The sequence below is a fragment of the Danio rerio genome, chromosome 4 (assembly GCF_049306965.1).
Source record: "Danio rerio strain Tuebingen ecotype United States chromosome 4, GRCz12tu, whole genome shotgun sequence".
In the NCBI taxonomy this organism is placed as follows: Eukaryota; Metazoa; Chordata; class Actinopteri; order Cypriniformes; family Danionidae; genus Danio; species Danio rerio.
The window spans coordinates 56,385,399-56,410,587 of NC_133179.1; the positions used below are offsets into that span (position 1 = coordinate 56,385,399).

Below are 25,189 nucleotides of genomic sequence, written 5' to 3' on the forward strand. Positions count from 1 at the left end.
TCTTCATATATATATTTTTTTTAAATTAGTAAAGCAAAGGCAATCTTCAAAAACTATTAATAAACTTAGCATAAATAACGATGTAAGTGAAGAGAAAACTTTGATTGATGATCACATCTATTCATATTATTATGTAAATCAAAATTTAATGAGGGTGATTGTGACTTTTTCTTTTCCTTTTCAAAAGATAAAGTTCCTATTATAGATGACAGCTTTTGTGAAATGATGGAATCTGACATTGTTATCTCTGAACTTGATGTTGCTATTTCTAAAATATCCAATGGAAAATCCAGGCATATACGGAATTACAGTTGAGTTTCATAAACATTTTTGGCCAGAGATGAGATTTTTAGTTTTTGAAGCACTTAAGAAAAGTAAAGACAAAGCAGAACTATCGACTTCTATGAAGCAGAATTTAATAATTTTAGTTTCATGGCCAAGCAAAAACAAATTATTTTTAGACAATTGGAGACCCATAACTCTTTTGTCCAATGATTTTAAATAGCTCTCTCATGTATTTTCAATAGACTCAAAAAAAGGTATAGGCGAGATAATTAATGAAATACAATCAGCTTTCATTAAAGTGAGAAGTATTCAGAATGATAGTTGATATGCTCGATTATAGGTATTTAATTCCTCAGACAAGTATATTTCTATTTCTAGACTTTTTCAAGGCATTTGATACCCTTGAGCATCCTTTTTTGTCTTTAGAAAGTCTTTAGAAACTTTTGGGTTTGGTCCGAGCTTTTGTAGGGTAATTTCCATGTTCTATACTGATATATTCAGTGGTAAATCCCTGAATTCAGGATCATCTCCTAGAGTTTACATCAAAAGATTAATCCATCAAGGATGTCCCATCTCACCTTTACTTTTTAATATAGCTGTTGAACTTATGTCATTATATTAAAAAAAATCAGAGTACACTTTAGGTATTAATATACTTGGTAGGACTTTTACTTTAAGTCAGTTTGCTGATGACACTCTATTAATTCTTAAAAATAGGGAGGTGCTCCTTTTAGCTCTTGTCAAAGTTTCTGTTTCCTAAAGCTTCTGAACTCACCTTAAACCTAAGAAAATGTGGAATATTAACTATTCAGAATTGTACTTTAAGAGAGTTAGAGGGTATTCTAGTAAAAGAAGAAGTTAAATACTTGGGAGTTACCATCACCAAAAATTCTGTTAATAGAGAATGTGCAAATTTTAATACTAAAATGGAAGGGATGAAAAAATCCCTAAATCATTGGCTAGCTAGAGACCTTTCCATATTGGGTGAAATTCTTTTGACTAAGACTGAGGGATTATCTAAAATTATATATTTAACTTATCCTTTATATACTCCTCCCAAAATAGTTAAATCTATTAATTTAACATTTTTTACATTTATTTGTAAAAATAAATCACATTATTTACGTAAGAATCATATGATCAAAGAGTAAGAATATGGAGGTTTGAAAGCTATTAATTTTGAATGTCTTCATTGCACTTTTAGAGTTAAATGGTTGAAACAGTGTTTAAGCCTTATTCAATATGGTATCATATCCCAAATAATTTGTTTAAAAAAATGGTGGCCTTGAATTTGTATTAAGATATGATTATGATTGTTCAAAACTTCCTTTGATGCTGTCTAATTTTCAATAGCAAGAACTACTTTTTTGGAAAATTATATTTACCTATAATTTTCCCCTCATAAATCCACTCTTTGAAATAAAAGGGCTGTTATTATTAACAGAAAATCATTGTTTAGAAGTGACTGGTACAATAAAGGCATTATATTTATTAATGATTTGTTAGATGAAAATGGACTGCTACTATCTCATAACGAATTTTTAAATAAATATAGAGTTAAAATCACAGATAAAGGTTATATTAAAATTAGCGAGGCTATACCTATTGCTTTGTTTAGGTTAATTCAAAGTAATTATTTTGATCCCCCATGTACACTTGTAACTTTTCTTCCGTCTTTAAAATTATCAATGTTGATATTTTTGATAGTAAATATAACAACAAGCTTATTTACAACACGCCTTATAATGGGTGATTTTAAGTGTTATCATCTAGGAGTTGTTAAACCCTTAGTAGAGGACAAAGCTTTTACCTTTTCTCTTAAATATCCTGTAGCACCTAAGGTTAAGTAAACTCATTACAGAATTTTATTCAGGATATACCATGTGAACGAGTTTATTCAAAAAAGATTTAACTTTGATGTTGACAAGTGTAGATCTGCTCCAAAAACACTCAATCACTTTTTTTTCTTGTGAATTTACTTTTAAATTCTGGTTTGACATCCATCCTTGGCTTTCATTAAAGAGGATTTAAGTCCCCCCTATTGTTCTAGAAGATATTTTATTTTACAAAGCTGATTTACATTGTTCTTTCTCTGATGTTGTGAACTTTATTTTACTAATGGGTATATCACATTCATTGTTGTAAGTGGAAAAAGTGCAGACCCATAATGTTTTGTTTGTCCTTTGATGTAGATCTTTTGTACTGCTCCTTGCTCCTTGTTGCAGTTGTAACAATTTTAATTTATTTTATATATGATTGTTCCGTTTTGTGATGTAAACTTTTTGCAACAATAAAAACGAAAAAAAAAAAAAACACTTATACTTAGTAGATTAAACAAGTTTTTCAAAATTGTGTAAAAATGTTTGGATTAAAAGTTTTGATCAACTTCAAATACTGAATGTCTGTGTATTTGAAAGAGAGAGAGCAGATATGTTGTGTGAGATGTGAAAAGGAGTGTGAAATTTATCATGTCCTGACTGCAACAGTAAGTGGCAAAAAAGCTGAACAAAAAAGACTTTTATTTTGGCGTATTGTGTGACGTCATAAGGCTGCGCCGCTTCCGCGCTGCGGTTCAACTGGAGGAAGGTTTGTTTCACAACTTTACACAAATATAAACAGATTGATTAAAGTTTCAGGTTTTCCTTTCAATATTATATACCTGCGGTTGACTATTATTTTAATCCTTTATGCAACGAAGTACTATTTTAATAACAGAAATCGAGGGCAATTGTTTGAACAACAGAAATGTGTGTAATGTTAAGTGTTTTAATGAAGGTTTTATTTATTTACTAGCATAATGTCATTCCAAAATAAGTATACATTATATATATATATATATATATATATATATATATATATATATATATATATATATATATATATATATATATATATATATATATATAAGAAATGGAGGACTAGTTTTTATCAGGTCATTTGTTTGTGGCTATTGTTTCTTGCTCAGACTTACCTGATGTATTTTTGTTAATGACTCTCATATAAAGAAACTGTTGAAGCAAGTGTTGAAGAGAAGTTATTTTGTTTCTGTTTATTGTTTTGTTCATTTTAAATAGGATAAAGTGTCCAAACACAGAGAAAAACTCCTGCTGAAGCGACTGATCTCCACACTGTTATAAAGATGGCGTTTATTAAAGAGGAGAGTGAAGATGTGAAGATTGAAGAAACATTCACAGTCAAACAGGAAGATCAGCAGGAACAAACAAGTTAGTTTTCATTCAGATATATTTTAATAATAAGAATACTAAATTAAATCCATCTTGCAGCCCTGAGTGTGCTGCCTAGTTCTCCTAAATTCACATAAGCACTCATTGAAAGATAGGAACGAGTTTCTTTTGTTGCTTGTTCTCATGTCTTTTGTCATTATTTTAAGTATTATTAGTCTCCCATTTTCTCTACCTTCTTAAGGTTATTGCTTTTCTTGTTCTCCTACTGTGTGTAAAGCACCCTTGAGCACTGTCGCTATATAAAATAAATAAAAACAATAAATTAAAAAAAAGTTTACCTGAGCTGACAATATTTGACCTACAGTATTCTCATAGAAGATATCTGCTATTACAGTGATAGTGTTGGCTTGGTACTTTCCATTTGCATATGTCGGGTAGATCACAATTCCCTTTTTTTCATCAACTTCTTTATGAGTTTAAACTTGTTTCTAGTAGTTGTTACTAGTTCTCACAGATAGTATCAGAGTTAGAATTACATTTTTATTATAATAACTTATTATCAGGGCTATTGTATTTAAACAGGGTTTCCGCGGAGTCTTAAATTCCAAAATCTAAAATTTTGCCCTAAAAAGTATTAAATTTGCTGAAATGTTGTGTTGTAGGTCTTAAATCTTCTTTAAACAAGTCTTCATTTTCCTGTGTTCATGTTTTGCTACCCAATTTGGTCAAAACCCACACAATAACCATCAATCCATCTCAATAAAACTTTCAACTTTTATTTAAAAAGGTCATTAACTCTATTTATCATAATGGTAAAGACTGCTGAGGATATCCACCTGGACAGATTGTTTTGAATGGATTTAGTTTATTATAGTTTTTAAAACTTTTTAAACATTCGTTAATTAGTTTTTATTTTTTATTTTAAAGAAAGTTTATTTTGGAAAAAAGTGTGTGGATCCAAGTCGAGCTCTCTTGTTTTTACACAATATTTAAGATATTTCAATAAGAAATATCTAAAATATTTTAATATTGGTATCATTGATCTATTATTGTGTTATTAATTATTTTATATAAAAAATATTTTTTGAAAGGACAAATAAAAAACCTTTTCTTCTGGGCCATTTGAAAAATTCCTTAGTCTAAAATTTCATTCATAATGGTCTTAAAAATGTCTTAAAAAGTCTTAAATTTAACTTGGTGACACCTGTAGAAACCCTGATTTAAAGTATGTCAGAAAACATGGATGACTCTAATTTTAAATATGCTAAATGAAATGGACTCTAAAATAATTAATTATTATAAAACATTGTACAGTATTCTAAACTATATGATGTTGTGGGATGATGTGAGACAAAACAAATTATAGTGGAAAAATAACATTGCATTGCACTAGCATTGCACTGACTACAACTGGCCAACAACTAGTCTAAAAAAGACTTCTGCTGCGTAAGAAATGGATTACAGCATGCTGATGATATGCAAACGTTTGAGTGTGAAGTTCGTCAGTATTGATCATATTCTTCACGTACCAGCAGGCGCCGCCATTGGAATCTTTTTGCTTTTTAAAGAATAAATTTTTAGATCCTTAAAACAGTGTAATGCTGCTTGTCTTTGATCTTGTGGGGGAAACCGGAGCACCCAGAGAAAACCCACGCAAGCTCGGGGAGAACATGCAAACTCCACACAGAAATGCCAACTGACCCAGCTGAGGCTCGAACCAGCAACCTTCTTGCTGTGAGGCGACAGCACCACCTACTTTGCCTCCTCGTCACCCGACAACACTGATTTATTTGCATATTTTTATGCGATATTCCAGTTTTGCAAATAAATTTAATTGGCATTTTTTGATGGAAACAGCTGTAAGGTTTGGAGCTTACGCTGCTATTCTGAACCAATAATCAGAAACAGAAAGCAGTTGAAGGATGGCGTGTTTGAATCCATTATTTATCTGACTCCATTGTAATTAATATGACTCCATCAAAGTTGTTATTATCATTGATAAAGAGAAAGAATCTCAAAGCTTAAAGCAGGTAAAGTTGTTTATTAATTTACATGTTTGAATATACAGACAGTAGAATGAAACAAACTAACATACTGTATAAAGAAATTAGCTGTAACATATGCACTGCTAAGCAACAAAGACAGTGCAGCTACGCAGTGCAGCTACGCAGCCGTGTGCAGGAGATGCAGAGTAAAAGCCATTCTCCCAGATCAACACTTACCTTTACGTATTATACCCTGAGCAAAGCATTGTTAAAGATTAGTGAAAATCAACCCACAAAACCAGCTGAACATGAGAGAGCACAGTTAAGGAGATAAAGTGGGTGAGAAGAACATTAACATACTCTCCTCAGGCCATGACTCAACAATAGTAAATATATTGTATATTGAAATACAAGCAATCAATGTCTCTGTTTATTTTAGCACTACAATGCTTAAGTCATAAACTGTCAAATGACACCAAACATGATAAAGCTATTTGAAGGAAGATCACAAGCAGAAGAATTGTGTATGGTGAAAAGCACATGGTTACTGCAAGCAAATGGCAGAGATGTGTACTGGAGCTGTGATCAACTCTGCCAAGCCAGGAGGACCTATCCCATGCTTGCAATGTCTCAGAAGTCCTTGATTAGCATAGAAGGAATATATAATTGAAGAATATATAATATTTTTCTCATCCTGCTTACCCATAACCTACATTTTAGTCACACAAAGAACAAAGTCACATACGAGAAAGGCTTTTCCTTCTTTAATTAATAACTAGCTTAAATTCACAGACCTTCGACAGAGACATGTACTGTAACTAGATTAATGGGATTATTACTCTTCTAAAAACTGTTTTAGTACTGCTTACATTCTTATTATTCAACTATTTTAATAGATTTTTCCAAAGTCTTCAATTTTTCCACAACACACATATTGAACAACAAATTAACATGGTACATAGCTACAGACATACTCACACCCCATGAAGAAAAAGGGTGAAAGATAAAAATAAATTAATTAATGGTGGGTTTGTTTTGTCCATCTTAGGAGAATCAGGCGTCTGGCCAATAAAGAAGAAAAGGCAATGATCTCTATTACATATAGATGAAAATGATCTAAAAATATTGGCCCAAAATTTATGCAATCTAGGGCATCGCCAGAACATCAGATCTGCTGGCTCCAAACCACATCTGGGGCAAGATGAATCTGACCCTGGATACATTTTTGCCAGCTTGCTCCTAGATAGGTGAAGCCTAAGAAGCACCTTAAACTGAAGAAGACCATGTCTAATAAATGCAGGGGATGAGTGTACCAGTTCTATGGCATATTGCCAGGCTGTATCTGATATTTCTAGTCCCAGTCTGTCTTCCCATTTTTGTTTTATACAATTTAGGCAAGGGGAGGCAGTTCTTTAGACCACTTCATACAACATGGACATCATACCCCTTTGATATGAGTCCATATTTACCAATTCATCTATCCAACATGCTTATGGTTGGTTCAGTGAAGGAGAGAAGTGTTTTTTTTTCGAAACTATGGACTTGAAAGTACCTGAACAAATTGTCTCCAAAACAAGAGCTTCATCAAATACCTTGCACAACAGTGGTGGTAGCTTGGCAGTAAACTTCTTATAAAACTCGGCCGGAAGCCATCAGGGCCTGGTGCTTTTCCGGTTTTTAATTTTTTAATTGCATTTTCAATTTCAGAAGGTGTTATATTTCATTCTAATGCCAACTGATCTGAATCACAAAGGTATGGTAATTCTAAATAATTAAAGCTCTCAATACGTCCAATTTCGTTTACCTCAGAGCTGCAAAGGGTTTTATAAAAGTGTTTAAATTGATCATTAATTCCCTGTTAATCAGTAATAATACTGCCGTCTTCCTTACTAACTGCTGCTATAAAACCAGCTGCTGAGGATTGTTTCAGTTGGTAACACAATAACCTGGCAGCTCGTTCACCATGTTCATAATGAATCTAGCGTGATCTTATGTGGAGATCCTCTGCATTTTCACTTGTCAGGGAGTCTTATTGCGCTTGCAGAAGGAGTCTTTTCTAATGGAGCTCTTCGGAAGGTGATGTTGAGTGTAGCTGATCAATTGTATTATTTAGTTAGCCGTTTTGACATTCTTTTATTTGCGCTAGCTTAATATTAAATAATCGGTGCTTTTATAAATGCTTTCAGAGTATACCATAGGATGCTCAAACTTATCTCTGGGGATTCGTTTATCTCAAGGAAGAAATACATTTAAGCATCAATAACTTTTACAAAATCGTCGTCTGCCAAGAGTCTTGAGTTAAACCGCCATGTATGTTGGAGGATTCCATTGCCTGAAAACATAGCTTTAGAGAGACTGGACAATGGTCCGAAATAACAATACTACCATACTCTACTGCTGACATTAATGCCCCATTCACATGGGGCTTCAGCGTCAACGCTTGACAGAGGGCGTGTCTGAAGTTGGGGCTGACGTGATCGTCCTAGCAGCGTTAGCCAATGAATTTAGTCAGCAATAGGCCACAGTCTGAGCTGGTGTATTTGCATACAGCGATCTGTCGGCTGATGCTTCCATCGCCGATTGAAAAGTTGATCAAGTCCCAACTTTTGCAGCGAACAATGCCTCTGAAGCAGCGTCGACGAATCCACAATGCAGTTCGGCAACGCCTGACGTCACCCATTCAAAGTGAATGGGAAGCGTTGACTCTGATGCCCCTTGTGAATGGGGCGTAAGGGAAGTAACTGCTTTTCCAGGAGAAAATGGTCAATCCTGGAATAGGTTTGATGCACAGGTGAATAAAATTCAGGAGGTTCGCCTCCTAAAATTAAATTGTGTGTGTCAAGACTAGGCAAAATTGAAAATAAATCACTGAAAATTTGTACATTGTCCCAATTAGGAGCATACACATAGGCCAGGACCACAGACATGTTAAAAGTTTGGATTATTATGTATCTGCCATTTTTATCCAGCACATTTGACTCAATGACAAACTGTACATTCTTATGTATGAGTACAGCAACGACCCTACTTTTGCTATTGAAGTTTGAATAATATATTTGTGTATAGCCTCCTCTAAGTTTAGAATAGGCATTTTTCAACAGATGTGTCTCCTGCAAATATACAATATCAGATTTGAACTGATTTTAATTGTTTCGTTTCACTGGGTGATTTAGCCTCCGCACATTCCAACTGGTAAAGTTTGTCTTTACTCCACCCATTTTATGGGCTGTTGAAAACATTTATCAGAAGCATCCGAAGCACCCGAAAGGTATCTGTGGGTTTTGTATGTAGGGGGATGTGTGGGGGAGAGAGAGGAAAGGAAAAAAAAGGTGTGATCGCACATACACTTTTATAAACACGAAAGAACACAAGATTGAAACCTTGGTGTAAACTTACACACACTTCCACCTACTCACACTCTTAGCTAGCTGACCATGTGGGACCTCACGTATAAAACAAAACCATTTGAACAGCTCTTGATGTTTCATGAAAACGACCCCATTACTGACAAAATGTACTTGAGAACTAGAAATAACAACCAACATGTGCTATAGTGGTTATTTAAAAGTTAACCGGAGAGCGACATAAACATTTGTATTGTGATTCACAGCCCAGTGTACTGTTGTCCTTTATTTCAGCGGCTTTCTTCAAAATATCCTCTTTTTCGGAAAAGTAGTGGCATTTAATCACGAAGGCGCATGGCGGTTCCTTGTCATCCACTGGTTTGCTGCATAGAGTGTGGTGTGCCTGGTCCAGAAGAGGAGTCTTCTCGAGGTTTAGTGTATCTTTTAGAAGTATCTTGCATGATTATATGCTGTCATGGCTATAATATATATATATATATGTTACTATAATAAAGGCCAATGAAGAAAAAATGGCCATGAATATCAAATCACTTTTATTGTCACATCATCAGCAGCACGTGTGCTATGATGAGTGAAAAGCTTAGGTGCTGGCTCTAGACAGTACAAAATACAGACAGTGCAAATATAACGACAGTGCAAAATACAAATAGTACAAAATAATTTGGCAGCATTATAATTGTTGACAGCGATATGTATAATGAATGTGTGTACCCATAGTTGTAGGCAGTATTGTTTTAGGTATGTATTGGTTAAAGTGCAGTGCATGCCACATATACATGGTGTGCAGTGAGGGGTATTAAGTGTCCATCAGCCTGATAGTATGAGGGAAGAAGCTTTCCTTTAGTCGGCTGGTGCGCGACCGGATGCTGCAGAACCATTTGCCTAAGGGTAGCAGAGAGAAAAGTCTATGGCTTTGGTGGCTGGAGTCGCTTATAATTCACTTGGCTTTCCTCATGCACCGCCTGGTGATGTCGTGATGGGAGGGAAGCTCACCTCCTACTACGCGTCCAGCAGTTCACACAATCCTATGTAGGCCTTTGCGATTGCTGCTGGTGCTATTTACATACCAGGTGGTGATACAGCCACACAGGATGCTCCCCACAGTGCAGGTGTAGAACGAGCGGAGGATGTGAGGGCTTATTCCAAACCTCCTGAGACGCCTGAGGAAGAAGAGGCGTTGTTGTGCCTTCCTTAGCACTGCGTCTGTGTGAGCAGTCCTTGTCAAATCCTCAGCAATGTGTACTCCAAGAAACTTGAAAGCACTGACTCTCTCCACTGGTGTCCCGTTGATGGTGATGGGGGTGTGTTCTCTCTTCTCCCAGCTCCTTGGTTTTGCTGATGTTGAGTGAGAGGTGGTTTTCCTCACACCACTGCGTCAGAGTGTAAACCTCCTCTCTGTAGGCCGTCTCATCATTATCTATGATTAGGCCCACCCCTGTCATCAGCAAATTTAACGATGACGTTGGAGCTGTGTTTGGCTGTACAGTCGCGTGTGTACAGGGAGTACAGGAGTGGACTGAACACAACTCTGTGGATCATCAGTGTGGATCAGGTCATGTTGTTCATTCTGACCACCTGGCGTCTGCTTGACAGGAAGTCCAGGATCTAGATGCACATAGAGCTGTGTAGACCCAGAGCTTGAAGCTTCACCACTAGTTTGGCAGGCACTATAGTGTTGAATACTGAGCTGTAGTCCACAAACAGCATTCTCACATATGTGTTTTTGTTTTCCAGGTGAGACAGAGCAGTGTGCAAGGTGAAAGCAATTGCAACATCAGTGGAGCGATTATTCCTGTAAGCAAATTGCAGAGGGTCAGTGTGAGCAGGCAGTACAGAGCAGATGTGCTTTTTAAACAGCTTCTCAAAGCACTTGCTGAAGATGGGTGTCAGAGCAACTGGACGCCAGTCATTTAAGCATGTGGTTTTAGATTATTTCGGTATGGGCACAATAGTAGCTGTCTTAAAGCATGTGGGAACCACAGACCGAGAGAGCGAGAGGTTAACAATGTCCGTGAAAACCCCCGCTAGCTGGTGTGCGCATGCTTTAAGTACACGTCCAAGGATGCCATCTGGGCCGTAGCTTTCCGGATGTTCCGGAAAGATCTCGTTACGTCTGCTACAGAAACAGAGTGTGCTGGCGGTTTCGGTATCGGCCGCGGGAGCGCACAGTGTGTGGGTGTCCTGGGCTTTAAAGCAGGTGTAGAACGAGTTAAGCTCGTCCAGGAGAGATGCAGAAATGTTTACAGTGGCGGGTTTGTTACTTTTAAAGTTTGTGATGTAATTAAGTCCCTGCCACATACTTCTCCCCTCTACCTTGTATCTCTGTATTGATGTTTTGCTGCTTTGATAGTTCACCTGAGGTTGTAGTTTGCTTGTTTTTGTTCCTCAGCATTTCTGGATTTATAGGCAGAGGTTCACACTGATAGGGCTGTTCGAACTTTGCCATCAATCCATGGTTTTGGGTTGGGGTAGATACGAACAGTTTTTGTTGGGACCATGTCTTCTATACACTTTCTGATGAAGCATGTAACGGTGTCTTGAGTAAACTTTAATGTCGTCATCAGAAGCTGCCCGGAACATCTCCCAGTCCACATGATCAAAACATTCTTGAAGTATGGAACTCGATTGGTCCGTCCAGCTTTGATACGTCTTGAGGGTGGGTGGTTCCCGTTTTAGTTTCTGTCTGTAAGCAGGCAAGAGCAGAACAAAAGAGTCATCTGATTTGCTTAGCGGTGGGTGGGGGAGGGATTTGTTGGCTTCCTGGAACGGAGAATAGCAGTGGTCCAAAATTCGGTCACCACGCATGTTTGTGGTGATATAGTGATAGTATTTTGGAGTGATTTTCCTGAGATTGGCATTGTTAAAGTCCCCTGTAACAATAAACGCTGCCTCTGGGTGTGTGGTTTCCTGCTCGCTTATGCTCCCATTCAGTTCCCTTAGCGCCTGCTTTGTGTTGGCTTGAGGGTGGATGTAGACAGCTGTAATTATAACAGCTGTGAACTCTCTTGGTGCCCAGTGTGGTCAGCACCGAAGAATAAGATTTTCCAGATCAGGAGAACAAAATGATCTAACTGGATGTATGTTTCTCAACCATGAGTTGTTAATAAAGAAACAAACACCTCCTTCTTTGCTTTCCCCTGTCGGTTCTTTCATTCTATCCACAGTATCTTATCCATAGTATTCTATCCATAGTATTCCCTGTCTGCTAAACAAATTTTAGAGAAACATTTTGTTGTAATTATGAATATATACAAATAAAAATAGGCCATTGTTACGACCCCCTCGTTCGAGTTGCAACATAAAAGAGCTCAGACAACAAAAAAATTATATATGCAACTTATTTATTATACACAACTAATAAAACAACAAATCAAGAAACAAACAAATGTCTAGGGGAAAATAAAGAAAATAACTAACTTTAACTACACATATAAATAATGCCAAACAAAACCATAAGATTGCCAAAATAAAGAGATGGTCTTGATGCGAGGACGGCCAGTAGCCACACTATCCTGCAGAAGCTAGCTCACTCTCGCATTTATATGCTTTGAACCAATTGGGGAGCAACCATGGCACCTAATCAGGATCTTCCACATCCAAAGTAGAATACTGGGGTCGTCACACCATTTACACCTTTCAAATCTGTGTCTTATCAATGTGACCAAAATGACTTTTGTGATCAATTATGTAAGAAACTCTGAAAACTAGACTGACAGCGTTTCAATTTACAATGACTTCTATGTTAGGCGACTATGACACAATTTACATTGTAAAAGCTGTAGATAAATAAAGATGAATTTAATCTGCTTGAATGTGTACATGTTAATGACTGAACAAAATATGATCTGATTTTATTTTACATTTAACATGCATCAAAATAAGTGTGTGTAGCCAATGTTTCCAGTGTCTTTTTACTTTTCAGCTTTTGATGAGAGATTTTTAGACTTGATGAAAACTAATCTTTTATTTATTTATTTCAGACCTAATTGAAGAGAATGAGAGGAAAGAGGAGGAACATCATGTCAAAATTGAGGAAAAAACTAATTTACAGACTGATGGTATTTTGAAAAGGAGAGACAAGAATCGTTTCACCTCCACTCAGTGTGGAAAGATTTTGGCAAGCAAAAGCAAACTTAAGATTCACATGATAATCCACACTGGAGAGAAACCATTCACATGCACTCAGTGTGGGAAGAGTTTCAACCGCTCATCACACCTTGATCAACACATAAGGATCCACACTGGAGAGAAACCGTTCACGTGCACTCAGTGCGGGAAGAGTTTTCGCCAATCATCATCCCTTTATAAACACATGAGGATCCACACTGGAGAGAAACCATTTACATGCACTCAGTGTGGGAAGAGTTTCAGCCAATCATCAAACTTTAATCTACACATGAGGATCCACACTGGAGAGAAACCCTTCACATGCACTCAGTGTGGGAAGAGTTTTAACTACTTATCACAACTTGATCAACACAAGTGGATCCACACGGGAGAGAAACCATTCACATGCACTCTGTGTGGGAAGAGTTTCAACAAATCATCACACCTTAATCAACACTTGAGGATCCACACTGAAGAAAAACCATTCACGTGTACTCAGTGTGGGAAGAGTTTTGGAAGAATTTTCTGTCTTAAGATTCACATGAGGATCCACACTGGAGAGAAACCATTCACATGCACTCATTGTGGGAAGAGTTTTAGACAATCATCATCCCTTAATCAACACATGAGGATCCACAGTGGAGAGAAACCATTCACATGCACTTAGTGTGGGAAGAGTTTCAGTGAATCATCATCCCTTACTCTACACATGATGCGCTACACTGGAGAGAAACCATTCACTTGCAATTAATTCAATTCAATTAATCTTTATTTGTATAGCGCTTTTACAATGTAGATTGTGTCAAAACAGCTTCACATAAATGGTCATAATAAATTGGATCAGGGTAGTTTTTAGTGTTTAAGTTCAGTTCAGCTCAGTTCAGACTGGTTTAAATCATTACTGAGAGTCCATACACTGAAGAGCAAATCCATTGATGCGTAGCTCTACCGATTCTGAACCATGCAAGCCAGTGGCGACAGCGGAGAGGGGAAAAAAACTTTACCGATAGGAGAGTGAAGAAAAAAAACCTTGAGAGAAACTAGACTCAGTTGCACGACTCATGGGCACGACCATTTTAATTTCTCCGCTGGCCAAAAGTCTTGTGCAGAGCTGCAGTCTCAGCAGTGGAGGCTGGAAGCTGGCCTCAGCAAAGACTCGTCTGTCCCTGGACCATCACTGGAATCAGTCTCATGCTCTCCACACCCCATGACCACCAGCGCAGCAGCAGCTCAGGAAACGGCCTGGTCCCGGATATGGAAACCTTGGGATCATCTCGTCGCTGGTCTTACAACCAATCAGTGACTCCGCATAATCTGAGGACCTTGGGATGAGTATCCCCAGGTGGAAATGAAGAAAATAAAAAAAAGAATAATTAGCGTAGCTGCTGTTCATAGTGTATATAAGCAAGATATAGAAACTTGTGTGGAAACCCGCTAAGTGATGCATTGATTGTATGCATTACTAAACAGATAGGTCTTTAATCTAGTTTTGAACTGAGAGAGTGTGTCTGAGCAAATACGTCAGACTGAAAACGTAAGTTTGTGCGTCAAGTTTCGCAATTCACTGCCTTGCAAGGTTCAAGCTTGGTGAACTTTGACCTTTGAAATTGCATCACTTGACTATGTAAGACCCACACTGGAGACAAACCATTCACATGCACTCAGTGTGGGAAGAGATTCAACCGATCAGCAAACCTTAATAAACACATGAAAATCCACACTGATGTGAAAGAGTATATGCGCTTTGAGTGTGAGAAGACTTATTACAGCTCCAAAATTGAAACTGCACCAGACAATTTACTCTGGAGACACAAGTGTTCACACTGTGACAAGAGGTTTAATCAGTGAACACATCTGAAAACACAAAAGAGGATTCACACTGGAGAGAAACCGTACAGATCTGATCAGTGTCTACAGAGTTTTAATCATTCGGCGCAGCTTAAGAGACACAGACAAAACAGTTGCACACATGACATGAATGCAGCAAAACATTTTCTCTGTGCACAGGATGTTTCATGTCTGAATAATGTTTGAAAAGGCTGAGTGACGATATACTGTTTTCCAACACTACTACACTGCAGTAGGTCGGGTTGTAAATGTGTTGCGTTTACCGTAAACACCGTGGTGGTGGCTGAGAGAAGAACTGTCATAAACATCTGGCCAACAGCACCTCTGCAGCTTAAAATCTCTTTGCAAGTGATTGTACCAGTGCAGATAAATTTGTACTCTCTCCAGTGTATTCATGTAGCTAGTGTTGTTTTAGATGATGTTCACTGTCTGACTCCCTGAATGAGAGACATCACTGGGAAGACACCGCACATTAAACAAGGTGGAGCTCTAGAACGCTTAGTTTGCAGTATACCAGGACCTCATGTTTTGAAAGCCCATTCAATTGTCCTGTGTTGCAGCTTTTATTAGTGAAGTTTCTTTACTCTTAGATTCAAGATTTTTTCTAGTTTACTGCATTTACTTTAAGTAGAATATGAACTTGATGAATATTTTATGATTTAGGCAGAGCGACAGGTATTAAGTTTACAATATTTATACACTGTGATGACTCCATATTGGAGTATGTGGTAAATCCTGATTGGATGCCTGCATTACTCATCAATGGGTATATAAAAGTTGTTGTGCTAGCTACCCCAGGACACTGTGGCTACTCGGGAGTCCACATGTCAAGACCTGCCAACTCATTGGCTCTTTAACCTTCTGGGGTTTTTTTTTGCATTACTTTTGTCATGTAGTTAAAATGTTGTTGTGATTTTATCCTAAGTTCTTTATCGTCATTATTATCCCTAGACATTTGTTGGTTGCTTTGATTGATTGTTCTATGAGTTACTTTTATAATAAATAATTTGCATTCAGGCTATTTTGTTGGCACTTTTATGATGCGACTCGAACAAGCGGGTCATAACACTTCACAAAATGTGTCCGGTTGTATCCAAGATCTTGTTCTTTTCAGTCATGACCATAGGTGAGAGTAGGAGCCTAGACTAAGCAGTAAATTGACAACATTGCCTTTCGTCTCAGACCCTTCACCACAACAGACAACCACATCAACTGCTGCCGCTGCACTGATCCATCTTTAAATCTCACATTCCATTCCTCATGGAAAACACTGATACTTGAACTCCATTTGGGGTAAAGACTCTCCTCCAAACTGGAGATTGCCATCTTTTTCCAGTCAAGCACAATGGTTTCTTAGAGGTGCTGTTTCTTTCCCTGCCATGTCACACTCAGCAGCAAACCGTCCCACTTACTGCATGCTGAAGTTCCATGTCCTATGCAGTGGCGCCCCCAGAAAATTTTCTTAGGGGTGGCCAGAAGAGGCCGCACCAAATCTTGGGGTGGCACACAAAAAAATAGTGAATTAAGTGTAATGTTATATTTTTATATACATATTTATATTTATATATACATATATACAATTTATATATATATATATATATATATATATATATATATATATATATATATATATATGTGTGTATATATGTGTATATATATACATACTATACATATACATATATACAATTTATATATATATATATATATATATATATATATATATACATACTATACATATACATATATGCAATTTTTATATATATATATATATATACATACTGTATAAATAACTTTTTTTACATGCTTTTATTGTAAATCATACAGTATGTCTAAAATTAATGAAGATTAATGAGTTTATTATTCCCAGAGATGGAAGGGCATCCACTGTGTAAAAATGTGCTAGATAAGTTGGCAGTTCATTCCACTGTGGCGACCCTGGATTAATAAAGGGACTAAGCCGAAAAGAAAATGAATGAAAGAAAAATGCGTTTATTAATAACCCGTACAAATGAACAAACTGAATGAAAGGCATTACTGTATACACACTCACTATACTTAATAATATAATTTATCCATATTGCTTTTTGAGCCATTTTATTATGCAGCTTCTTCTATTGATAAACTGTGCCTTAAGGTAAATATTAAATAGCCATTGCTGTCTATTGAAGGTGTGTGCGTGCTGTCAACGACGATCGGAGAGGGTAGTGGCGGTTCTAGTTTAAATGACACTCTGGGCGAACCACCCTAAACACCCCCCACCTCCTTTGAATTGTTAGATTTGTTATTCAATAAATATAACAATTTATTTATATTTATTCTAAATAAATACAATAAATATTAAGTAAAGTAAAGAACATTTATTGTCATTGTAGTTATACAACGAAATTTGTTTGGTAACTCACAAAATTGTATTAAAATAAAATTAATATTAGTATTATTATACTATTATTATTTTAAATAAATAACAGAAATTAATCCTAAATATTACTGGAAAACAACAACTGGAGTGATATGCCAAGATCACTTAAGAAACCTTTTGCATGAAAATTAATTATGACAATTCTAAAGAATACAAAAATGTATTATAGAATTATCTGGGGTCTTAGACCAGATCATGGCTAAGAAATCCTGTTATGAAGTCTTACCTCCCTGACTCATTATCCCTCCTTTCTGCTTTAAAGCCATGCTTAGTGAAAGTAACATCATCATCATATTATATAAACTTTAGTCGACTTTCAAAACTCGCTGCGTGCCAAAACCTCTGCACAAAAGGCTGTTCATCCGTTTCACAGCGCATGAGCGGCGCCTATTTTGTCGGCGTGTATGCAAACAACCAAACGGGATTCACACGGGAGTGCGTAAGGCGCGCGGGAATGGTTTTCTGCGCGCATGCTTCATTTTGCTTTTACTAGCATTCACCACTGAAACAGCACTAAGGGGGAGAGACAATGAATCAGCTACGTCAATAACAACAACAATAATTTAGTGGCTGCATTTTATTTATTTAAATATTGGGAATTTATAAGCACATTTAAATCAATAATGTCAACAGCAAAATTATATTGGGGTGGCCCTGTGACCATAGTTTACCGTGGGGTGGCCGTGGCCACCCCTGGCCACCCCTTGGGGGCGCCCCTGACATAAAGAAGTAGATGTTAGAAAGGAATTAAAGGACTGTTTAAATCAAGGAAAAGTAGATATAGAGAGAATACTGTTTCTGGAGGAGGAATTACGAAACATAGAAGAAAGAAAATGTAAAGATGCGATGATCAGAAGCAGAGCCAAATATATTGTGGATGGAGAGAAATGTACAAAATTCTTTTTTAATTTAGAGAAAAGTAAGGGTAACCGAGAAATTATAAGAGAATTAAAAAAAGAAAATGGGGAAAAATAAAAGAAACACAGGAAATTTTAAAGAAAGTTAGAGACTTTTATGAAAGCCTTTTTAAAAAAAGTGAAATAAATGAAAAAGAAGAACAATTTTTATTGGATCAAATATAGGGAAAGGTAACAGAAGATGATAAAAAGATGTGTGATGAGGAAATACAAATAGAAGAAATCAAGGAATCTATAATGCAATTAAGTAATGGGAAAAGTCCAGGATTAGATGGATTAGTATCTGAGTTTTCTAAAGTTTTTAAGGATGTTTTAGCACCAATTTTAAAGGAAATTTTTGATGAAGTTTTTAAAAAACAAGAAACAACGCATTTAATGAGAGTTGGTTTAGTGAAACTGATATATAAGAAAAAAGGTGAGAAAAATGATTTGAGGAATTTTAGACCCCTAACAATGCTAAACACAGATTTTAAGATTTTAGCCAAGGTATTAGCAAATAGACTTAAAAAGGTCTTACCCGATATTATCAAAACTAGTCAGGCATATGGCGTAAAAGGGAAAGATATCACAGACATAATTAGCAGTATAAGAGATGTAATACAATACATGAAAGAAAAGAGAAAAAATGGATATGTAATAAGTGTAGATTTTGAGAAAGCATTTGACAGAGTTGAACACAATTTTCTATTTGAGGTTTTTAATAAGGTTGGTTTTGGGAATAATTTTTTTAAGATGGATCAAGTGTTTATACAACGGAGCTATTAGTCGTATTAAAGTTAACGGTTTTATCACAGACTGTTTTAATGTAACACGATCCATAAAACAGGGATGTCCACTCTCTGCACAGCTGTACAGTCTAGTGACTGAAGCTCTAGGATCAGCTATAATAAGAGACAAAGGAATACATGGAATTAAAATTGTAGAAACAGAAGAAGAACAGAAAATTTATCAGTATGCAGACGATACTACACTGATTTTAAAAGATATGCAAAGTGTGATAAATGCAATGAAAATCATTGAAAGATATTGTAATGGATCAGGAGCTAAAGTAAATATGGAAAAAAACTGTAGTCATGAGATTAGGCAATGCATGTATTCTACCGGATGTTTTTAAATTTAAAGACCAGAAAGAAAGAAATATTTTAGGGATAACCTTTGGAGAAAATGGGAAAAGAGATCAGGAGATAATGTGGGATGAAATTATCAGAGGAATGGAAAGAAGATTGGAATGGTGGAAACAAAGCAGAGTCAATTTGAAAGGAAAAAGTTTTAATCTTAAATACGTTGATGTTGTCAAAAATGTGGTATGTGTTAGGAGTTACCCCTATGGATCACTGGCATGAGCAGAGAATAAAACAATGTTTATTGAGTTTTATCTGGGAAGGAAAACCACCAAGAATTGTATACAATGTATTAATTGGAGCAACTGATGATGGGGGGTTAGGTTTATTAGATCCAGACACAAGAAAGAAAAGCATGAGAGTCATGCTTGATAAAAAAGTCAAGTGATAAAAAAGTATTTAAATAAGGAATTTAAAGCAGAATGGAAACATGTAATGAGGTTTTATCTTAACAAATGTGGGGGTTTTAATATGAATGATGATATTTTATGGATGAAACTGAAACAAAGCATGATGACTGGGATTCCTGATTTTTATAAAGAAGTTTTACAAGCATGGAGTGAGTTTTTAAGTCATGCTGATTTTAAACCTGAAGGGAGGAACATGTTATTAAATCAACCTTTGTTTTTAAATGCTAATATTTTAACACAAGAGAAAGAAGTATATTTTAAATATTGGTTGGAAGCAGGTGTTTGTCAGGTTAAGGATGTTTTATATGAGATTAAAGAAGGGTTTTACCAAGCCAAGTAATTGTGGATGCCATGGATGAGATTAGGGAAGATATCAAAAGAGAAACTCTGGTAAAAAAATTTGAAATAGTGAGAAGTGCAATACCTAAAGAATGGATAGTAAAAATTGAACAAAATAATGAAAGCAATGATAATGTGAAAGTGATTTTAAAGGAAAATGAGAAAGATTTTCAAGAATGTGTTCTCAAAAATTTCTACATTTGTTTCAGAAACAAAGTGCATAAAAGACCAGTTTCAGAACAATTTTGGAAAAAAAATCTTTGTGGAAATAGATGAAGAGCGAATCTGGAAGAATTTAAAATGGAAATATTTAGACACAAAAATTGAAACGTTGGATTATTTTATCAGACATAATGTTATTTTGACTGAAACAAAACTGGCACAAATTGGAAGCAGTGAGAATGCATTATGCAAAATATGTGGTATGGAAAATGACGGTATTATGCATTTGTTTTTAAAATGTGTTGAATTAAATACATTTATGGCAAAGTTAAAAGAAATGATGAAACAAATGATGCCAAGTAAAACAGAGCAGATTGAGGAGGAGACAGAATGGTATAAAAAAAATTTTTTTTTGTTTTAATGGAAGTAAAACAAGAATTGCCAATTTGTTTCTATCAGTTGCAAGAAATGTAATTTGGGAAAGAAGAAACATTGTGAAAAATAAAAATGCTAAAATAGAGTTATGGAAAATGTATAAAAGAAAACTGGCAAACTATATTAAAACTGTGGAACAATATTTTAGAATGCAAGAAAAAGAGACTGAATTTTACAAAACGTTTATGTTGAATACTCCTTATATTATGTACTCACTAGATGGTTTGAAAATAGATTTGCCAGAATGATTATGCTTGTTGTTTTCCTGTTTGGATACGAACATAATGTCTTAAGAAATGTTTGTAAATGATATTTTAATATGCTTCTGAACTGATGTTTTAAATGTTTTTAAATGTATGTATTGTAAAATTTGAAAAAATTTTCTAATAAAAAAAAAATGGATAGCACATTGGACTTCTAGGTTGTGAGCTGAGCCATTCAAAGGTTGTGGGTTTGAGTCCCACCAGAGTCGCAAGCTTTGCTCTTTTTCTTCACTGATCTAAGGTGTGGTGCGTTTCTAACATTTTAGGCATCTGTCCATCCTGTTTTGCTTCTTTCTTTCATTGCGCAGTGCAGGCTCAGATACTAGGGGTACTCTACAATAATAACCAATGACTTAATTGAGCTGTTTTAAATAAGGGAGATTCGAAAACGATGTAGGACCTAGTGGGCTTGAGGAATGACTCGAAGACAAGCTGTGGTTTTGGGAAAAAGTAACTGCCACCTATTGTTGAGATCACGCCTTTTGGATTTGTCGTACAAGAGCCTCTTTATGCATGTGCAAAGTAACTGAGTAGAAAGCACAGTAAATTTTGCTTCCCCCCCACTGTCTTAGATGAAACTGCGTTTGGAAGTATTGTATGCAGAGGTTTTTTCTTTTAGTGTTAAGACTAAGTTGGCCAGAGCACCTGTCTTGGGAACAGCAGGTGCTAGGTTCAAATCCAAACTGCACCTTTCCCTCAGATTATGGGAGAGTGGCTTTCTGATCTGAAACTCTTTCAATGGCCGATAGCACATGTTAGTCCTGATTTCCATTTTCCGAGCTGACTCTGGGTTTGGATGACATGGTCAGGCTTGAGACATGATCATCCAGACTCTAAAAGACCGCGTCCGGCTTAGCATTTTCTGCATCCTGACATGCTGGTTTTTGTTGTGTATTATTTTTCCTTCTTCGATTTTTGTTATCGGGCAACTGTCTCTTCTTGTGAATTTCTGTGGCGCTGTGGCTTAGCTGGTCAAAGCGCCTGTCTTGTAAACAGGAGATCCTGGGCTCAAATCCCAGCAGCGCCTTAGTCCAGGTGGTGCGTGTGCTTGTTTTATAGAGCTCACCGGAATGAATTATAAAATTGTATAGCTTTGAGGCGTAATGAATAGTGCGACAAATAGAGTTAAACAACCTCTTTGCTTGCCATTTTAAGACTTGCTGTCTTTTTTTGGTCTCTGTGTGCAAAAACGTCTTGCCTCCTGTTCAGCATTGGCGCTGTGGCTTAGTTGGTCAAAGCGCCTGTCTAGTAAACAGGAGATCCTGGGTTCAAATCCCAGCAGTGCCTAATGTACAGGTTTTGTGTTTGCTTTTGTTAAGAGTAACGAGTGTTTACGCAGCGGGATGTTTAGCAGTCGGTTCCTTAACAACACTCAAATCCTTAAGAACGCTGCTCGTTCAAGAGGGCTTTGGACGATGCCTTTATATAGCATAGTGTGGTAATGCCTAACCAATTGGACTTATTTCAAGTCCAGACATTCCCACATGCAGCGCTACCGTTGTTAGTTTTTTTTTTTTTTTTGGAATTAAACATTTAGCCTGTGTCAAGGTCGTTTGGCGCTGTGGCTTAGTTGGTCAAAGTGCCTGTCTAGTAAACAGGAGATCCTGGCTTTGAATTCCAGCAGTGCCTTGTCCGCAGTTGGCTGTTCTTTCATGGGCCAGAGAGTACTAAAAAGTGCTTTCTGTCCGACAGTTCTAGAGGAAGCAGAGCACTTAGGCTCTGTAGTGCAATGGATAGCGCATTGGACTTCTAGGCTGTGAGCCGAGCCATTCAAAGGTTGTGGGTTCGAGTCCCACCAGAGTCGCAAGCTTTGCTCTTTTTCTTCCTTGACTTAAGGTGTGGTGCGTTTCTAACATTTTAGGCATCTGTCCATCCCGTTTTGCTTCTTTCTTTCATTGCGCAGTGCAGGCTCAGATGCTAGGGGTACTCTACAATAAAGCCGATGACTTAATTGAGCTGTTTTAAATAAGGGAGATTAGAAAACGGTATAGGGCCTAGTGGGCTTGAGGAATGACTCGTCGGCAACCTGTGGTTTTGGGGAAAAGTAACTGCCACCTATTGTTGAGATCACGCCTTTTCGATTTCTTTGGATTTCAGAAACTGCGTTTGGAAGTATTGTATGCAGAGGTTTTTTCTTTTAGTGTTAAGACTAAGTTGGCCAGAGCACCTGTCTTGGGAACAGCAGGTGCTAGGTTCAAATCCAAACTGCACCTTTCCCTCAGATTATGGGAGAGTGGCTTTCTGATCTGAAACTCTTTCAATGGCCGATAGCATATGTTTGTCCTGATTTCCATTTTCTGAGCTGACTCTGGGTTTGGATGACATGGTCAGGCTTGAGACATGATCATCCAGACTCTAAAAGACCGCGTCCGGCTTGTCAGCATTTTCTGCATCCTGACATGCTGGTTTTTGTTGTGTATTATTATTTCTTCTTCGATTTTTGTTATCGGGCAAATGTCTCTTACTGTGAATTTCTGTGGTGCTGTGGCTTAGCTGGTCAAAGCGCCTGTCTTGTAAACAGGAGATCCTGGGCTCAAATCCCAGCAGCGCCTTAGTCCAGGTGGTGCGTGTGCTTGTTTTATAGAGCTCACCGGAATGAATTATAAAATTGTATAGCTTTGAGGCGTAATGAATAGTGCGACAAATAGAGTTAAACAACCTCTTTGCTTGATATTTTAAGACTTGCTGTCTTTGTTTGGTCTCTGTGTGCAAAAACGTCTTGCCTCCTATTCAGCGTTGGCGCTGTGGCTTAGTTGGTCAAAGCGCCTGTCTAGTAAACAGGAGATCCTTGGTTCAAATCCCGGCAGTGCCTAATGTACAGGTTTTGTGTTTGCTTTTGTTAAGAGTAACGAGTGTTTACGCAGCGGGATGTTTAGCAGTCGGTTTATTAACAACACTCAAATCCTTAAGAACGCTGCTCGTTCAAGAGGGCTTTGGACGATGTCTTTATATAGCATAGTGTGGTAATGCCTAACCAATTGGACTTTAATATTTCAGGTCCAGACATTCCCACATGCAGCGCTACAGTTGTTAGTTTTTTTTTTTTTTTTTTTTTTTTTTTTTTTGGAATTAAACATTTAGCCTGTGTCAAGGTCGCTTGGCGCTGTGGCTTAGTTGGTCAAAGTGCCTGTCTAGTAAACAGGAGATCCTGGCTTTGAATTCCAGCAGTGCCTTGTCCGCAGCTGGCTGTTCTTTCATGGGCCAGAGAGTACTAAAAAGTGCTTTCTGTCCGACAGTTCTAGAGGAAGCAGGGCACTTAGGCTCTGTGGTGCAATGGATAGCGCATTGGACTTCTAGGCTGTGAGCTGAGCCATTCAAAGGTTGTGGGTTCGAGTCCCACCAGAGTCGCAAGCTTTGCTCTTTTTCTTCCTTGGCTTAAGGTGTGGTGCGTTTCTAACATTTTAGGCATCTGTCCATCCCGTTTTGCTTCTTTCTTTCATTGCGCAGTGCAGGCTCAGATACTAGGGGTACTCTACAATAAAGCCGATGACTTAATTGAGCTGTTTTAAATAAGGGAGATTAGAAAACGGTGTAGGGTCTAGTGGGCTTGAGGAATGACTCGTCGGCAACCTGTGGTTTTGGGGAAAAGTAACTGCCACCTATTGTTGAGATCACGCCTTTTGGATTTGTCGTACAAGAGCCTCTTTATGCATGTGCAAAGTAACTGAGTAGAAAGCACAGTAAAATTTTGCTTCCCCCCCACTGTCTTAGATGAAACTGCGTTTGGAAGTATCGTATGCAGAGGTTTTTTCTTTCAGTGTTAAGACTAAGTTGGCCAGAGCACCTGTCTTGGGAACAGCAGGTGCTAGGTTCAAATCCAAACTGCACCTTTCCCTCAGATTATGGGAGAGTGGCTTTCTGATCTGAAACTCTTTCAATGGTCGATAGCACATGTTAGTCCTGATTTCCATTTTCCGAGCTGTTTCTGGGTTTGGATGACATGGTCAGGCTTGAGACATGATCATCCAGACTCTAAAAGACCGCGTCCGGCTTGTCAGCATTTTCTGCATCCTGACATGCTGGTTTTTGTTGTGTATTATTTTTCCTTCTTCGATTTTTGTTATCAGGCAAATGTCTCTTCTTGTGAATTTCTGTGGCGCTGTGGCTTAGCTGGTCAAAGCGCCTGTCTTGTAAACAGGAGATCCTGGGCTCAAATCCCAGCAGCGCCTTAGTCCAGGTGGTGCGTGTGCTTGTTTTATAGAGCTCACCGGAATGAATTATAAAATTGTATAGCTTTGAGGCGTAATGAATAGTGCGACAAATAGAGTTAAACAACCTCTTTGCTTGCCATTTCAAGACTTGCTGTCTTTTTTTGGTCTCTGTGTGCAAAAACGTCTTGGCTCTTATT

General features: G+C 37.2%; 2 protein-coding genes and 7 non-coding genes across 13 annotated transcripts in view; all 9 read left to right on the forward strand.

Moving 5' to 3' along the window:
• Positions 1-25,189, forward strand: part of LOC137491103 (uncharacterized) — a 1,183,352-nt gene that overhangs the window by 218,952 nt on the left and 939,211 nt on the right. The gene's annotated exons all lie outside the window — the stretch shown is intronic.
• The window catches only part of LOC137489733 (uncharacterized), a 281,585-nt gene that overhangs the window by 177,338 nt on the left and 79,058 nt on the right, over positions 1-25,189 (forward strand). The window contains exons 1-3 of one of the 4 annotated variants that reach the window (XM_073948562.1): positions 2,829-3,032; positions 3,360-3,509; positions 12,801-15,796. The exons of 1 other annotated variant lie outside the window; for it this stretch is intronic. In XM_073948562.1, the coding sequence (XP_073804663.1) occupies positions 3,425-3,509; positions 12,801-13,594 (879 nt within the window). In that variant the 5' untranslated portion in view covers positions 2,829-3,032; positions 3,360-3,424 and the 3' untranslated portion in view covers positions 13,595-15,796. Of the gene's footprint in view, positions 1-2,828; positions 3,033-3,359; positions 3,510-12,800; positions 15,797-25,189 lie in introns of those variants that run through there. 2 more of the 4 variants (XM_073948561.1, XM_073948558.1) reach the window with 2 other exon arrangements.
• trnat-ugu (transfer RNA threonine (anticodon UGU)) lies at positions 21,795-21,868 on the forward strand. Its single transcript has one exon. It is a non-coding gene; the product is annotated as a tRNA-Thr (tRNA).
• On the forward strand, positions 22,055-22,128 carry trnat-agu (transfer RNA threonine (anticodon AGU)). Its single transcript has one exon. It is a non-coding gene; the product is annotated as a tRNA-Thr (tRNA).
• On the forward strand, positions 22,557-22,645 carry trnar-ucu (transfer RNA arginine (anticodon UCU)). The gene is given in 2 exon segments: positions 22,557-22,593; positions 22,610-22,645. It is a non-coding gene; the product is annotated as a tRNA-Arg (tRNA).
• Positions 23,320-23,393, forward strand: trnat-ugu (transfer RNA threonine (anticodon UGU)). Its single transcript has one exon. It is a non-coding gene; the product is annotated as a tRNA-Thr (tRNA).
• trnat-agu (transfer RNA threonine (anticodon AGU)) lies at positions 23,580-23,653 on the forward strand. The gene has a single exon. It is a non-coding gene; the product is annotated as a tRNA-Thr (tRNA).
• Positions 24,101-24,189, forward strand: trnar-ucu (transfer RNA arginine (anticodon UCU)). The gene is given in 2 exon segments: positions 24,101-24,137; positions 24,154-24,189. It is a non-coding gene; the product is annotated as a tRNA-Arg (tRNA).
• On the forward strand, positions 24,937-25,010 carry trnat-ugu (transfer RNA threonine (anticodon UGU)). The gene has a single exon. It is a non-coding gene; the product is annotated as a tRNA-Thr (tRNA).